The sequence below is a fragment of the Trichosurus vulpecula genome, chromosome 1, assembly GCF_011100635.1.
Source record: "Trichosurus vulpecula isolate mTriVul1 chromosome 1, mTriVul1.pri, whole genome shotgun sequence".
In the NCBI taxonomy this organism is placed as follows: Eukaryota; Metazoa; Chordata; class Mammalia; order Diprotodontia; family Phalangeridae; genus Trichosurus; species Trichosurus vulpecula.
This window is the reverse complement of record NC_050573.1, coordinates 327652812-327668406: the sequence shown is the minus strand read 5'-3', so window position 1 is coordinate 327668406 and position 15595 is coordinate 327652812. Positions and strand designations below refer to the sequence as shown.

Below are 15595 nucleotides of genomic sequence, written 5' to 3'. Positions count from 1 at the left end.
ACTATACTAAATTCAGCATACTTTAGAGATGAAACACTGAAGTGCTATCAATCACTGCTGAATTGAAACTCAGACTGCAAAGATATCCTACAGTGTAAACTATAGTTTTGGTTTTATATATTGCTTAGAAAGGTTGTATTACTATTTATAATTACTATCATCTCAATTATATTTCACAGATTTTTTAGTAAAAGGAGAAGCAGCATAGTTGAGATAACTGAAAGCTGGCCTCAAAGCTGGGAAGATCTGAGTTCAAGTTCCACTCTTGACAAATACTGGCTATGTGACCATGGCCAAGTCACTAATCTGTCAGTGTTACAGACAATTTTCTAATATGATATCTTCGAGATAAGTCACAGGAGCAATCACTGCCTTTAATTAATACACCAATGTCTATTAAGGTCTTTTTTCCTCTTAATATCTATTATGCATGCTTGCTCACATACAAGAACAGACACAGAGACATACACAAACACCATCTGATAACAAATCAGAGCATTTGATATGTGATTTAAAAAATCTAGTTTCTTACTGTGGCTTCAATTAATCTCCAAGACGACCCATTCTAGCAAGCCTTAAGACAATTGTATGTAAAAAGAGGCAGCTAGGTAGCTTAATGGATAGAGCACTGGGCCTGGAGTCAGGAAAACTCATCTTTTTGAGTTCAAATTTGGCCTTACTAGCTGTGTGATGCATGGCAAGTCACTTAATCCTATTTGCCTCAGTTTCCCCATCTTTAAAACGAGCTGAAGAAGGAAATGCATCTTGGCATCCCAGCTGGAAAGCAGGGACTTGCATAAGCTCTCCCTCAAATCCCTTCAAACATCTGTAAAAATGGCTCTGAACAAATTCTAGAGCTGCAGAACCCACTAAATAGCAGAGGGAAGCAGGGCTCCAGCCCAGGACAGCCTGGCTGGTGACTGGGAAGGGTCTATCACACGGTGCTGGGAGCAGAGCACAGCCCAGCTGTGGGGCACCAGGACCAACCAGACCAGGAGCCCCCTGGAACAGGCTGTAGGGCCCTGAATCATTGAGCTATGGCAGTTACCAGACTTCTCAACCCACAAATGCCAAAGACAACAGAGCAGGTTAGTGGAAAACTGCTAGACCAGAGTGAGAGCAGTGCAGGGTTGGCCCCAACCCCAGGGGCTGCGGAGGTGGTGCAGCTCTGTGGCTGCTTCCAGAACTCCAGCTGCGGTTGCTTCCAGCCCCAAGCCCACATGGTGGGAGGAATTAAGTGACAGATCAGAGTGGGAGTGCAGAACCTGCTTTGCCCTGCTTGGATCTGGGCTGTGGTCTTGATTGGTGGTTCTTGGAGGAGGAGGAACACTGGTGTGACAAAGCTTGCTGTGTAGAAATACCTTTGAAAACAGCAGCAAAGCCCCTAAAGCATGGGAGAAGGCATTCTCTATTCTACAAGCAGTCATACCCTGACAAAAAGGTCAAAGGTCCAGTAGTTGGCTGAGAACATAGCCAGGCAGCAAAAAAGGACTCAGACTCAGACTCGGACTCTAGAATCTTTTTTTTTGGTGACAAAGAAGATCAAAACACACAGCCAGAAGTCAACAAAGTCAAAGAGCCTAAATCAAAAGCCTCCAAGAAAAATATGAATTGGTCTCAGGCCATGGAAGAGCTCAAAAAGGATTTGGAAAAGCACGTAAGAGAAGTAGAGGAAAAATTGGGAAGAGAAATGAGAGTGATACAAGAAAATCATGAAAAACAAGTCAATGATTTGCTAAAGGAGACCCATAAAAATACTGAGGAAAATAACACCTTAAAAATAGACTAGCCTAAATGGCAAAAAAACTCGAAAAACCCAATGAGGAGAAGAATGCCTTGAAAGGCAGAATTAGCTAAATGGAAAGGGAGGTCCAAAAGACCACTGAAGAAAATGCTACCTTAAAAATTATATTGGAGCAAGTGGAAGCTAGTGACTTTATGAGAAATCAAGATATTATAAAACAGAACCAAAAGAATTAAAAAATGGAAGACTGTGAAATATCTCATTGGAAAAACCACTGACCTGAAAAATAGATCCAGGAGAGATAATTTATAAATTATTGGACTACCTGAAAGCCGTGATCAAAAAAAAGAGCCTACACATCATCTTTCAAGAAATTATCAAGGAAAACTGCCCTGATATTTTAGAGACAGAGGGAAAATAGAAATGGAAACAATCCACTGATTGCCTCTTGAAAAAGATCCCAAAAAGAAATCTCCTAGGAATATTGTCACCAACTTCCAGAGTTCCCAGATAAAGGAGAAAATAATGCAAGCAGGCAGAAAGAAACAATTTGAGTATTGTGGAAACACAATCAGGATAACACAAGATCTAGCACCTTCCACATTAAGGGATTGAAGGGCTTGGAATATGATATTCCAAAGGTCAAAGGACCTAGGATTAAAACCAAGAATTACCTATGCAGCAAAACCGAGTATAATTCTCCAAGGCAAAATATGGATTTTCAATAAAATAGAGGAATTTCAAGCTTTCTCAGTGGAAATACCAGAGCTGAATAGAAAATTTGACTTTCAAATACAAGAATCAAGAGAAGCATGAAAAGGTAAACAAGAAAGAGAAATCATGAGGGACTTACTAAAGTTGAACTGTTTTGTTTACATTCCTACATGGAAAAGATGATGTGTGTAAATCATGAGACTCTTCTCAGCATTAGGGTATTTGAAGGGAATATACATACATACATACATACACACACACACACACACACATATGTATATATATTGTGTGTGTGTGTGAGGGTGAGTTGAATATGAAGGGATATCTAAAAAACAAAATAAAATTAAGGGGTGGGAGAGGAATATATTGAGAGAGGGAGAAAGGGAGAGATAGAATTGGGTAAAATATCTCACATAAAAGTGGCAAGAACAAGCAGCTCTTTTGGAAGGGAAGAGGGGGCAGGTGAGGGGGAACGAGTAAATCTTGCTCTGGTATTTGACTTGAAGATGGAATAACATACACAATCAATTGGATATCTTACCCTACAGGAAAGTAGGGGGAAGGGGATAAAAAAAGGGGGATGATAGAAGGGAGGGCAGATTGGGGAGGAGATAATCAAAAGAAAACACTTTTGAAAAGGGACAGGGTCAAGGGAGAAAACTGAATAAAGGGGGACAGGATAGGATGGAGGGAAATATAGTTAGTCTTTCACAACATGACTGTTATGGAAGCGTTTTGAATAATGATACATGTGTGGCCTATGTTGAATTGCTTGCCTTCTAAGGGAGGGTGGGTGGGAAGGGAAGACGGGGTAGAATTTGGAACTCAAAGTTTTAAAAGCAGATGCTCAAAAAAAGGTTTTTTTGCATGCATCTGGGAAATAAGATATACTGGCAGTGGGGCACAGAAATCTATCTTGCCCTTCAAGAAAGTAAGGGAAAAGGGGATGGGGGGAAGTGGGGTGACAGAAAGGAGGAATGAGGCAATCAAAATATATGCCGTCTTGGAGTTGGATGGAGGATAGAAATGCAGAGAAAATTTGTAACTCAAATTCTTGTGGAAATCAATGCTGAAAACAAAATATTTAAATAATAAAATATGTTATTAAAAAAATGTAAAAAAAGAAGTGGGGAGATATGCATTTTTTAATAAGAATAAAAAAAGAAGGTGATATCTTAGGAAGGCAGAGCCAAGATAGTGGAGTAAAGGCAGAGACTTGACTGAGCTCTCCCCCAAATTCCTTTAAAAATGACTTAACAAATTCAAGAGTGGCAGAACCCACAAAAAGATGGAGTGAAACACATTTCCAGCCCAGGGAAGGTCTTCATGAAAGATCTGTTATGCCAGGGTGATAGAGGAGCACAGTCCAGCTCAAGCTGCACCAGCATAGACTGGGCCCCAGAAAAGTCAGAGTAGGCCTTGGGGTGACTGAATCACTGGCCAGTGGTGCCGGTTTCCAGACCTCTCAGACCACAGAAACCATAGACAACTTAGAAACTCAGCAGGAAATGTTTGTTCCACTTGGGTGAGAGTGGAGCATAGGCTAACACAGGCCAGATCAGCACAGCCCTGGCCCCAACAAACCAGGAATAGGCCTTGGGAGACATTGTTATCAGCAGTGGCTGTAGCTGCTTCCAGAGCTCTCAGCCAACTGAGAGTAAGGGGTCAAACAACTAATCAGAAGGAGATTATAGGGGTCATTCTACTATCCCTGAGGCAGAACTCTGTTGTTTTGCCCATGCTCAGATCCAGGTCCCAGTCCTGGGTGGCAGTTCTAGGGTGAGAAGGAGCAGTAGCACACCAGAGTTTGTTGCCACAGTGGAAGGGGGACCCTCCTCACAGTTCCAGGGCAGAGAAGAGTGCTTGTGATAACTCACAGGCAAGAGCAGAGGCCAGAAGAGGAGGAAGCACCACTTTTTAGATCATACCCAACTTGGAAGAACTGAAAATTTACAGGTCCCCAGAAGTATTTCTGAAAACAGCTGCACAAAACCCCAGAAGCTTAGGATAATGCACTCTCTACCCTGGAAGCAAAGCACTTTAACAATGATTTAAAAGTCAAGTAACAGGCTGGTAAAATGAGCAAACAATGGGAAAAAAAACAAACTGACAAGGAATATCAAAACACACTCAGAAGAAGACAGCAAAGTCAAAAAGACTTAATAAGGTTATTAATTTTTGAAATTGGAAGACGATATCTGTAACTTGTAAGACCTTTTTATTATTAGGTTAGTTAGAAGGAGTATATATAGAAAGAGGGCACAGGTGTGAATTAAATATGAAGGGATGATATCTAAAAAAACAAAATTAAGAAGTGAGAGAGGAATGTACTGGGAAAAAGAGAAAGGGGGAAGTAGAATGGGGTAAATTATCTCACCTAAAAGAGGCAAGAAAAAGCTTTTACAGTGGAGGGGAAGAGCAGGAGGTGAGGGAGAATGAGTGAACCTTACTCTCATCAGAACTATAGGAAGGTAGGAGAGGAAAGGTATACATGAAGGAGTAGGGTGATAGAAGGGAGGGAAGATTAGGGGAGGGGATTAAAGGAGAGAACTAACAGAGAAAGAAAACAAAGACGAAAAATTCAAGAAAAAGAGAAAAAGTTAAAAAATGCTTGAATCTATGTTCGGGTGGAGAATCAGATGGAGGCAAATGTAATTAGAAATAGTAACTGTGAAAAAAATATTGAAGCAAGTTTTTTTCTGATTAAGGCCTTATTCCTCAAACATACAGAGAAGTGAGTCAAACTTATAACAATAAGAGCCTTTCCCCAATTGATAAATCATTAAAAGATATGATCAGTTTTCAGATGAAGTAATGAAAGCTATCTATAGCCATACGAAAAAATAATCTAATTCATTATTGATTGGAGAAATGCAAATTAAAACAAATCTGAGAAACTACCTCATACCTATTAGATTTGCTAATAGGACAGAAAAGATAAATGACAAATGTTGGAGAGGATGTGGGAAAAATGAGACATTTGAAATTGAAGGGATGCCCATCAATTGGGGAATGGCCAAACAAATTATGTCATGTGATTGTGATGGAATACTGTTGTGCAATAAGAAATGATGAGGAAGATGCTCTAAGAAAAACCTGGAAAGACTCACATGAGGTGATGTAACCAGAATTGTCTTTGTTTTCTTTGAGTGACTCAATTTATCTCAGTGAGCTTTACTAGGTGCTAAGCCCCAGGACCAAACCCCATTAGGTGTTAATGTAATCCATGTGGATGTGAACATCCCAGGGTCCTAAGGGGAGGGGCCAACTCAAGAACCAATCACCAGAGCCTGAGCTCTGGTGATTCAGATGATGTCTGATGATGTCTAAAGCCCTATAAGAAGGGAGGACAGAGCTATTGGTGCGGGGCTCTGGAGATGGTGTTGATGAGGAGACTCTGGGCAGCTGTAGCTAAGGAGCCCTCCAGCTTGTAAACTCGGATGTTGAAACTTTGTTGAACTGTGGTAACTATCTGTTGGGACTTGAATCAGACAAAGTCTATTGATGTCTGTAATTTGCATTTTGTTTTGAAGTTTAGGATGCTGGTTTTTTTTCCCCTGAACTAACTGAATGATCTTTGAATTAAAAGTAAGCCTGTCAACCCCTTCACCTTGCTTTCTTTAATTAAGCAGATTGAAAGAAACTGTGCTGTTGGCAGCTTTCTGGGTGCTGGCTGTGGGTGAATCTTATACCCCCACAGAAGCTGCCAGCCGGGTTGTTGACACAGGTGATGCAAAGTGAAATACACTATGTACAAAGTAACCACAATATTGTAAGATGATCAGCTGTGAATGAGTTAGCTATTCTACTCTGAAAGACTTAGGATGAAAAATGCTATCATCCCCAGAGGATGGCATCTGAATATAGATTCAAGCATTATTTTTTAACTTTTTCTATTTTTCTTGAATTTTTTTGTCTCTTTTCTTTCACAACATGACTATTATGCAAATGTTTTGCATGACTGCCTATGTATAACCTATATGAAATTGCTTGCCTTCTCAACGATGTGGGGTAGGGAAGGAGGAAGGGAGAGAATTTGGAACTTAAAGTTTTAAAAACAGATGTTAAAAATTGTTTTTACATGTAAGTGGGGAAATTCTTTAAAAAAAAAAAAGAATGTGATATCTTGGAACTTTGAAAATGATAAGAGAGTGTCACTGGACAAAACCAACATTACCCAGCCCAGCTCTGCTCCTGCCTCTTACTTTGAAAAATGTGACATGGGGAAAATATGTGCATTTGTCTCTAAGTTAGGGTGTCAGGTATCTTTTTACTACATGAACAAAAAAAATAAATCAGGGCATCAGAAGGTAGAGGCATAAAAATAGTTTTGCATATTTCAAGAAAAGATGAAACACATGTACCACTATCAAAAGGCAAACTTCATATTTTGCATTTGAGATTATCCCGTAAAACTTTATTCTGTCCTCAAAAAGTTCAAACAGTTCTTTGTCATTTTTGCACTATAGCAGCCAGCTGCACATCATAACATGGAGCAGAGATCTGACAAGCCTATTAAAGAATTTAATGCAAATAATTCAGACTTCTCATATCTATTCTCTTAAGTCAGTTATTGTTCAGTTGTGCCTGACTCTTTCTAACTCCATTTGGGCTTTCTTGACAGAGATACTAGAGTAGTTTGCCATTTCCTTCTCCAGCTCATTTTACAGAGGAAGAAACTAAGCCAAACATGGTTCATTGACTTGCCCAGGGTCACACAGCTAGTAAATATCTGAGGCCAAATCTGAACCCAAGAAAAGTTTCTGACTCTAGGCCTAGGAAGATATTTACTGTGTTAATGATGACTAAATCTAGATGTATTTGGATCGTGTTATCTATCACATCCACCCACCTCTCTAAAATATCAATATTTAACAACTGATTGTTAGATTTCCTTTCATATCAGCATATAATATGCCTGATGTGAGGATAGGATAAGTTGTATTTTGACCACAATACACACAAAGGAAGAATTCCAAATAATGTTCCAAAGTTTATTCTGAATAAGTGAAAAAAAAGAGTAACTATAAATCTCTTGTATTTCAACCCAGTGTTATAGGCATTGGCCCATTCAACTTCTATGCTAAGCATTTATATGCAATTCTCCACAATTATCAACTGTTTGATAAAAGAAATGTCATTACCTTTCCCACATACTGAGGTTCCGAGCCCATGTACTCTTCCAGGACAAAAAATTGATTCCAAACCCAGCCACGTTTAACACGTTGGGCAGGTGATTGCCTTCCTGGCATGTTGAAAACATTTTCTCTTGACTCTGTGGCTAAAGTCTCTTGTGGCTGTGACTGCAGGGGTGTTAGGAGACCTCCATCAAACAGGACCCAGAGAAGCAGGGATAAGCAGTTCCTTGTAAGCATTGGCAAAAGCTTCCCTCCAGCAAAGTAATAAAAACTCCAGTACTTAATGTAGAATTGTAGAATCCAGGTTTGAGGTGTCTGTGGCCTCCACCACTTAGCTTCTGATTTTATTGAGGAAATGGTAATGCAGGCATTAATCCTTCTGATGATAAGGTTTTTGCTGTGTTAAATTCCATCTAAAGGGACCTATAAAAGAGATTTACATGGCAACATCAAATTATGCAAAATTACATTAAAAAGCTCATCAAAACTCTTATCATATTTACGTACTTATACAGAAACCCAAAGGAAAGACACAGCACAGTGCTTAAAAGCTGTCTTTGCTTCAGAGACTTGGTAAAGATCATTGTAATGAAGGCTGTCAAAATGAATGGTTTTGACCAGGATGTTTTTAAATTCAGTGATCGGAAATCCTGTCAAAAGTACAAGTTATTGTGTACTTTTGCTATAAACAGAAATAGCCTTTTTTTAAAAGCATGGAATAGTAAATTCTGGCAGATATGTTAGTCTCTCTGTGTGCAAATTCCCAGTTTGTATGTGTGCCAGATTTTCCTCCATATAGGAACATGCATTCTATAGATAGATAATATGTCTTCTGGTGTGTTTTTTAATGAAGAAATAATCAATGTTTACTCAGGAAATATGAAAAATAAAAGGATAACACAGGGTGACATAGTTCAATGGATATCTACATCTTTACCTCTATCTTTCTATCATCTATCTATTCTCTAGTTTTCTTTCATGTATCTTTATTTTGCTCATCAACATATCTTCTTTTCTCTATCAACAATTTCTATCTATCTCTCTACTGTCAATCGATCTATCTATTTATCTACTTATTTTGGAATATGAGATTACATCAGTATAGGGAGCTCATGGTAATAAAACTGTGAGAAATGCAGATTGGCAAGTATTCCACAATTTATATTTTAAAGCAGGAATTTTAATTTCATTAATATTTGGATAACTATTTAAATTCAATTTATTTTCTTTTTAATCCCATGTATTTTATTTTTTAATTTAAAAAAAAGTTACTGCCAAAGAGGTCTATAGCATAAAATTTAAAAAAAAAGTTTATGAGCCCCTGTTTTGCAGAATTGTCTTGGGGCCAAAGAAGTGAGGTGACTGGCCCAGGGCAACACAGACAGTATGTGTCAAAGACAGGAACTGAACCCAAGTTACCCTGACGAGGGAGGCTCCTTAAGTACTGTCACACTGATTTTCAGTTGAATATAATTTTTTAATAATAAAATGATCTAGGTTTGTCCTCATTTCTGCCATTCATTGTTTAAGCCAGGCTTAAGACTAAATTTGATATGGTAAACTAGGGAGAACAATCTATTTAATTATGTGTACAGCTACCACTTAATTTGAAGAATGTTATTATCCCTTTTTTCCCCTGCAGCCCCAGATACTTTATAATTTTACATAGAAAATAGTCATGCTTTGATTGAGAAGATAATCATCAGGAAACACTATTAATGCTTGAAATAATTTAATGATTTTTAAATGTTTTAAGTATAAGGAAGGCAGAGGACAAAAATCAAATGATACTGTCAATCCTCAAATTTCTCCTTAACATGTCCTACTTCCTAATATAGGGTCTTTCTTTTCTATCTCCCAGATCAAAACTTGTTACAGAAAAAAGAATGATGAACTCAATGTATTAAGGAGGAGATGACTGAGGAGACTAAAAGAGAGGCTCATCTCTGATGTAACACCGAATTCACATGACACTGATGGCCTTCTGCGTTGCTTACTTATAATGACACTTACCATTCTTTATCCGTTAGAAACATATTACAAGAACTAGAAAGGAGATGTGATATTTTTAAAGATTAAAATGCAATGAAAATACAGCTCAGAAATACACATTGGCACTTTTTTTCTGTATCAAAGAACACATGATGCAGAAACAAAACAGAATAACAGACACAGATTTGTTAGGAAATTGTTAATTTTGCCTGCAGAGTTGCTATTACTAGGATATCAAAATATAAGTGAAAATGTAGTTTATTTTATATTGAAAATCCATTTCCTGAAGCAAAAATTTTCACACAGTTGATGTAGAAAAAAATCAGATAAGGTACAATATTTTCAATCATCAGGTTGTGGCTAAGAACAGGACATTTTAGCCTGGTCATGGGGGAGAATGCCTGAGGACCATGTAACATACAAATGTATCATCTGCTTTGCAGGGCCACACCAGTGTTTTCATATACTTAATGAAGACTGTATTGTATTTTTCCTTCCATCAGTTTTCAGGTTAAAATGTAATTGACATCGACACCCTACAGATGGCCATTTATTGAATTCTCTAATTCTTTTCCTCCTCACCTCAGACTTCCCTACTCACAACGCTAATCTTTTCAAACAGACACACATGGTAGAAGATAACCACATTGATGAGTAAGGCTGAGGGAAGAAGATAAGATTCCCTAGAGGCTCTTGACAGGATATTTTGTGCTTAGATGCAAAACTAGTTTTTATTGGAAGAGGATGAGTGAGAGAGAAAGACAGGAGAGAAGACAGACACACATATACACATACATTCTTTAGAAAGTAGCAAGTTCCCTATCACTGGGGGTCTTCAAGCAGAGGCTAGATGACAACTTGTAAGAATAATATGAGGAACATCCTTGCTTCAGAACAGGTTCAACTAGATGGACTTTGAGCTCCCTTTTTATCTTTATATGTCAATTATATGACACAATGGATAGAGCACAAGGCCTGGGATCAGGTAGTACTGAGTTCAAATCCAGCCTCAGAGACTTCCTAGCTGTGTGACTCTGGGAAAGTCACTTAACTTCTATTTGCCTCAGTTTCCTCAACTGTAAAATGGGGATAAATATTCTAGCACCTACCTCTCAGGGTTGTTGTAAGGATCAAATTAAATAATATTTTTAAAGTTCTTAGCACAGTGCCTGACACATTATATAAATGTTTATTCCTTTCCTTTTACATCCCAGAACATCCAACATATTTGGTACTTAATAAATGTCTCTGGGAAGGGATTGGAGTGGATTGAACTATGGCTGTGGTGAAAGATACCAACCTAAAATCAACTGAGTTAACTTTGTTTTCATCTAGTTAGCATTCCCTGAATTAGATAACTGACTCATTCATTCACTTAAAAACCTACGTCTCTCCATCTTCTCCAGGCTGGACATAAAGGTTCTACTCAAAGTCTCTATCTCAATACTGATTGGCATAGAAGTTTTCACTTTCTTCATTTCTGACCTGGACCAGCTCATTGCTCCTTATGCTACTTGGTGGCATTATGCTCTTAGGGGGGTTACTGCTGCAATGCTGTACTTAGTGAAGACATCTGATCAGTACAGGCCACCAAAAACCTCCAAAATCCCATACTTAGGAGAGCCAGCAATCTTAGCCAGACTATTTGGTAGCGCGGATTACAGGTATGTACCATAATGACTGGCATTAAACAAATAAAATATTCTGGTTCCTAATTATTCAGAACCAGGAAGTGCTAATGTCATCCCATATAAGCAATGACATAAGTATTCTCTGATTCTCCTACTATTAATCATACTGTGCCCATGATCATTGAACACAGCTGTGATCAATTTTCTGTACTTGAAACAAAATAACCTGATGACAGTTCTGGGATCAGAGATATTCTAGATAGGTAGGTATACATGTACGTCTCTGCAGCCCATTTTATATAGCTACTATTTTAACTTTTTTGTTAATTTAATGCCTACATCATGTAGTTATACTCTATTAACTCAATAATTGAATTATAAAAATATCAGCAGCCCATATCTTTCTGTCTGTAGAGCCCTGAACATGATACCGGAAAAGAAATACACACATAGGCATTCATGTGCACACACATGCACGCGCACACACACACACACACACACACACACACACACACACTGACACTCCTTCATCTATGTAACCCTAGCACATACATTTTTTAGAGCTCCCCAGCCAACATCATTGCACCATGATCCTAAAATCCATTCCATGTTAACTGTAAAACTGCAGCCCCTTACTGAAGAGATATTACTGTCAGTGCATTATGACTCTCCCAGCAGATCACAGCCTCCGGCCACAGCTGTCAGCCAGGGAGCTTTTAAAGTGTTATATCGCAACAAAAATAATGCAAGGAGATTGGAGGACTCTGGCTCTTAAGTAAAAGGGAAACAACTCCCTTCTGGCTGGCAACAGAGCAAAAACTTGTGTTTCACACACACACACACACACACACACAACCACCATCCTCCTTCCTATACAGGTGTCAGCACCAATAGCACCGCTGTAGAAGCATTAATAGCAGGCTTATTTGAAGTATGAACACCCCATGGAAACATCTATCCTTTAAAGATGTCCTTGTTACAAGTGACAATTCTAGCAGTGCCTCATATTTGAAGACAGAGGCACTGTGATCAAATATTGATTTTTGATTAATAATCTTTTACAGAGCCAGAGTGGCATTCCAAAGGCATTCCAATACTAATATTAACTCTCTGGAGCCAAAAATTTCTTTCCATAGAAGAGAGCTTAAAAAAATCAACAAATCAAGATGGCAAATCCATGGAGGTGAAGAACTCATTAACAAAAATACTCCATTCAACTGATCTCCAAGTCCAGATAACAAAAAGGCAAGATTTGTTGTTGTTTTTAATATTTTTTAAAGTGATTCCAATACATTTATATACTGTTGGAGTTTAGAAAGGTTTCTTTGCCCAAAATGAACAAATTCCAGAAGAACAGGTCCTATCAAGATGTAAAAACTCTGAGCATGGGCCTGGTCCTGTGTTTGGACATGCTGAGTTCTAAATTGTTGTGACCAGATGGTGTTTTTGTTATTTTTTTAAACACAAAAACTCTTTAAAGTCAAATACTAAGAGTAGGAATACTCATATAACTAAAAGCTTGAGCCTTTTACAGCATTGTAACAGTTGGGTTGAGCATATTCTCTATTTGCTTAGCTTGTGCTTTCAAATAGGAAGTTTCAAAAATACATGACACCATGCCTGACCTCAAGGAATGTATACTTTGATGTTCAGGATAGAGAAGGGGGAATTCACACAGAGTCACATACATAATTGCCAACATTAAAAATTTTGTTTGTAATTCTAGAGGGGGTTAATTTCATAAATCTTCACTGAAGGAGCATGACACACCAACCCAACTTGCATTTGCACTGGGCTCTACAATTCCAGGCATCCAGTTAATTCTGCCTTATGTTTGGGTAATAAAACTATAGTCCTTTCTCCCAAATATTCACCTCCCATTCCTTCTTAATCCCACTTCCACTTAGTTCACTCATTATCTATTTCACTTCACTTACTTCTTTGAATGTCCTGCTCTATTATAAAGAAACTACCCTAAATACTCAAGTTTTTCAACCTATGTTCTTTTTCTCCCCTTGCTTTAACAGGAAACTAGTTCATCTACCAATGGCCACATCCATTCTCCAATTCACTGGGTGATGAGGAAAGAAGAATGTATTCCCTTTTTTATACTGCCAATTTCAGAAATGTTTCCTACAATTATCAGTTAATGAATTTTCCCTTTCTTTGACATGAATATAATGCATCAATCAATGAACATTTATTAAGCCTATACTTCCATGTACGAGGAAGTATGCTAAGCAATGGGTATATAAAGAAATGGGGAAAAAGTATCTGGCCATTAAGGAGCTCACATTCTTATCAGCATGGCAACAAGCCCATATTTAGGTACATAAAATAGATAGACAAAGTAAATGGAATATAATCCTAAAAGAGAAGGCATTAGCAGCTAGCAAGACCAAGGAAAAGCCTCCTGAAGAAGTTAGGATTTTAATTAAATAGAAAGGCAGGGAAAGTACGAGTCAAAGAAGAGAAGGGAGAGTATTCCAGGGTGGAAGAGAACCAGTGCAAAGCATGGAGACAGGCGATGAAATGTCATGTGTAAGAAACAGCATGCAGACTACTGTACCTATAGTATAGAGTGTATAAAAGGGAGAAAAGTGTAAAACAACTGGAAGGTCAGAAAAAGACCATTTTATGGAGAACCTGAAATGGTAAACAAAGGTATCAAGGAGGCAACAAGGAAACAAAGGAATTTACTGAATAGGGGAGATAATGTAGACAGTCCTGAACTTTAGGAAAATCACTTTAGAAAATCTGAGTGAAGGGTAGATTAGAATAGAAAGAAAACTGTGGCAAGGGAAATTACTTAGAAGGCTATTTCAATAGTATAGGCAAGAGGTGCTGAGGATGAAATTTTAGACCACCTGGGAGTATTAGAAAGGGTTTTCTGGAGTAGGGGGCCTCTGGGTTGGACTTTAAAGGATGGGTATAGATTGCATAGGTGAAGAAAGGACATATAGGCAATGGAATGTTGAGTCTAGGGCATTTTAAATGTGCATTTTTATTAGAACATAGCATGTGCTGAGGAAAATAGTGTTAGGAAGGACATTGATAGCATAGATTAATATAATATGTATCCAAAAGAGAGTTTAATTTTAGGAAGAGAACATCAACACTTAGAGGAAAACAGGAAAGAGCTTATGTAGTAAAATTCATACGTGAGCTGAGCATTGAGGGAACTTAGGGATTTTAAGAGGAATCAATGAAAAAGAAGTATCTTCCAGGCCTTGAGTACATTTCGTACAAAGGTTCAGAGGTGAGATATGGAATGTCATATATTGAAAAAAATCATAAAGCAGGTGAGTTAACTGGGACATAGAGTACACAGTGGGAAAAAATATGAAAGAATCCTGAAAAGATAGTGAATAACTTTAAATTTCTAGTTACTGTTTTGGCATTTTGTCCTAGAGGTAATATTGAGTCACTGAATATTCTTGATCATGGACAGACTTATACTTCAAAAAGATTACTTTGGCAACAGAGTGGAGAATGGATTGATAAAGGGAGAGGCAAGAAACAGAGAGTTGAATGAGTAAATGATCACATTAGTCCAAATGAGAGTTGATGAGTGCCTGAGACAGGGTGACAGATATATGAGTGAAAAGAAGAGAAATCAGGAGATGTGGAGGTAGAATTGATTTGTTGTTGTTCTGTCGTTTTTCAGTTGTTTCCAACTCTTTGTGATCCCATTTGGGGTTTTCTTAGAAAAAGATACTAGGGTGGTTTGCCAAATGGTAAAGAATAATATAATGAACATTCTTGCTTAGGGACAGACTGAACTACATGGACTCTGGGGTCCCTCAGATAAGTTTCAGTATTTTCAATCATCAGGTCTTGGTGAGGAACAGAAAATGTCAGCCTTATCATGGAGAAACATGCTTGAGGACCATGAAATATACAGTTGTATCATCTGTTTTAAAGGGTCACATAAGTGTTTTCAAATACTTAATGGAGACTGTATTGTATTTTTCCTTCCATAAGTTTTCAGGTTAAAATGTAATTGACATGGACACCCTACAGGTGGTCGTTTATTAAATTGTCTTATTTCTATTTCTCCTCACCCTCAGACTCCTCTGCTTTGTAATGACAAGCAAAGTGAGACTTCTTGCTATTTTTTCTTTTGAAATACTTCTCAGCACTAAGGCAATCCAGTGCCTTTGACTGAGTCTTGCCTTTGTTTGAATCAAGAGTCTTTGATTGAATTAAGAGTCTTTGATGACCTGCTTAAGTCACAAGAAAGCCTAAATCACATGAGTTTTAGTCACGTGGTTGTGACGTCCTTTGACCCTGAATAAGCGTATCATACATACATACTTAGAGGTTAGCATTTTGTTTGGGGCTCACTCATTGGAAGAGTGTTGGTGATTTGGCCA

At 38.0% G+C, this 15595-nt stretch overlaps 1 protein-coding gene across 1 annotated transcript in view; it reads right to left on the bottom strand.

The window, feature by feature from the left end:
• LOC118837894 (cadherin-12-like) overlaps nucleotides 1-8004 on the bottom strand; it is a 90556-nt gene extending 82552 nt beyond the window's left edge. Inside the window, exon 1 of the mRNA XM_036745037.1 lies at nucleotides 7603-8004. Coding sequence (XP_036600932.1) covers nucleotides 7603-7833 — 231 coding nt within the window. The 5' untranslated portion in view covers nucleotides 7834-8004. The remainder of the gene's footprint in view (nucleotides 1-7602) is intronic.
• Nucleotides 8005-15595: the final 7591 nt, after the last annotated feature.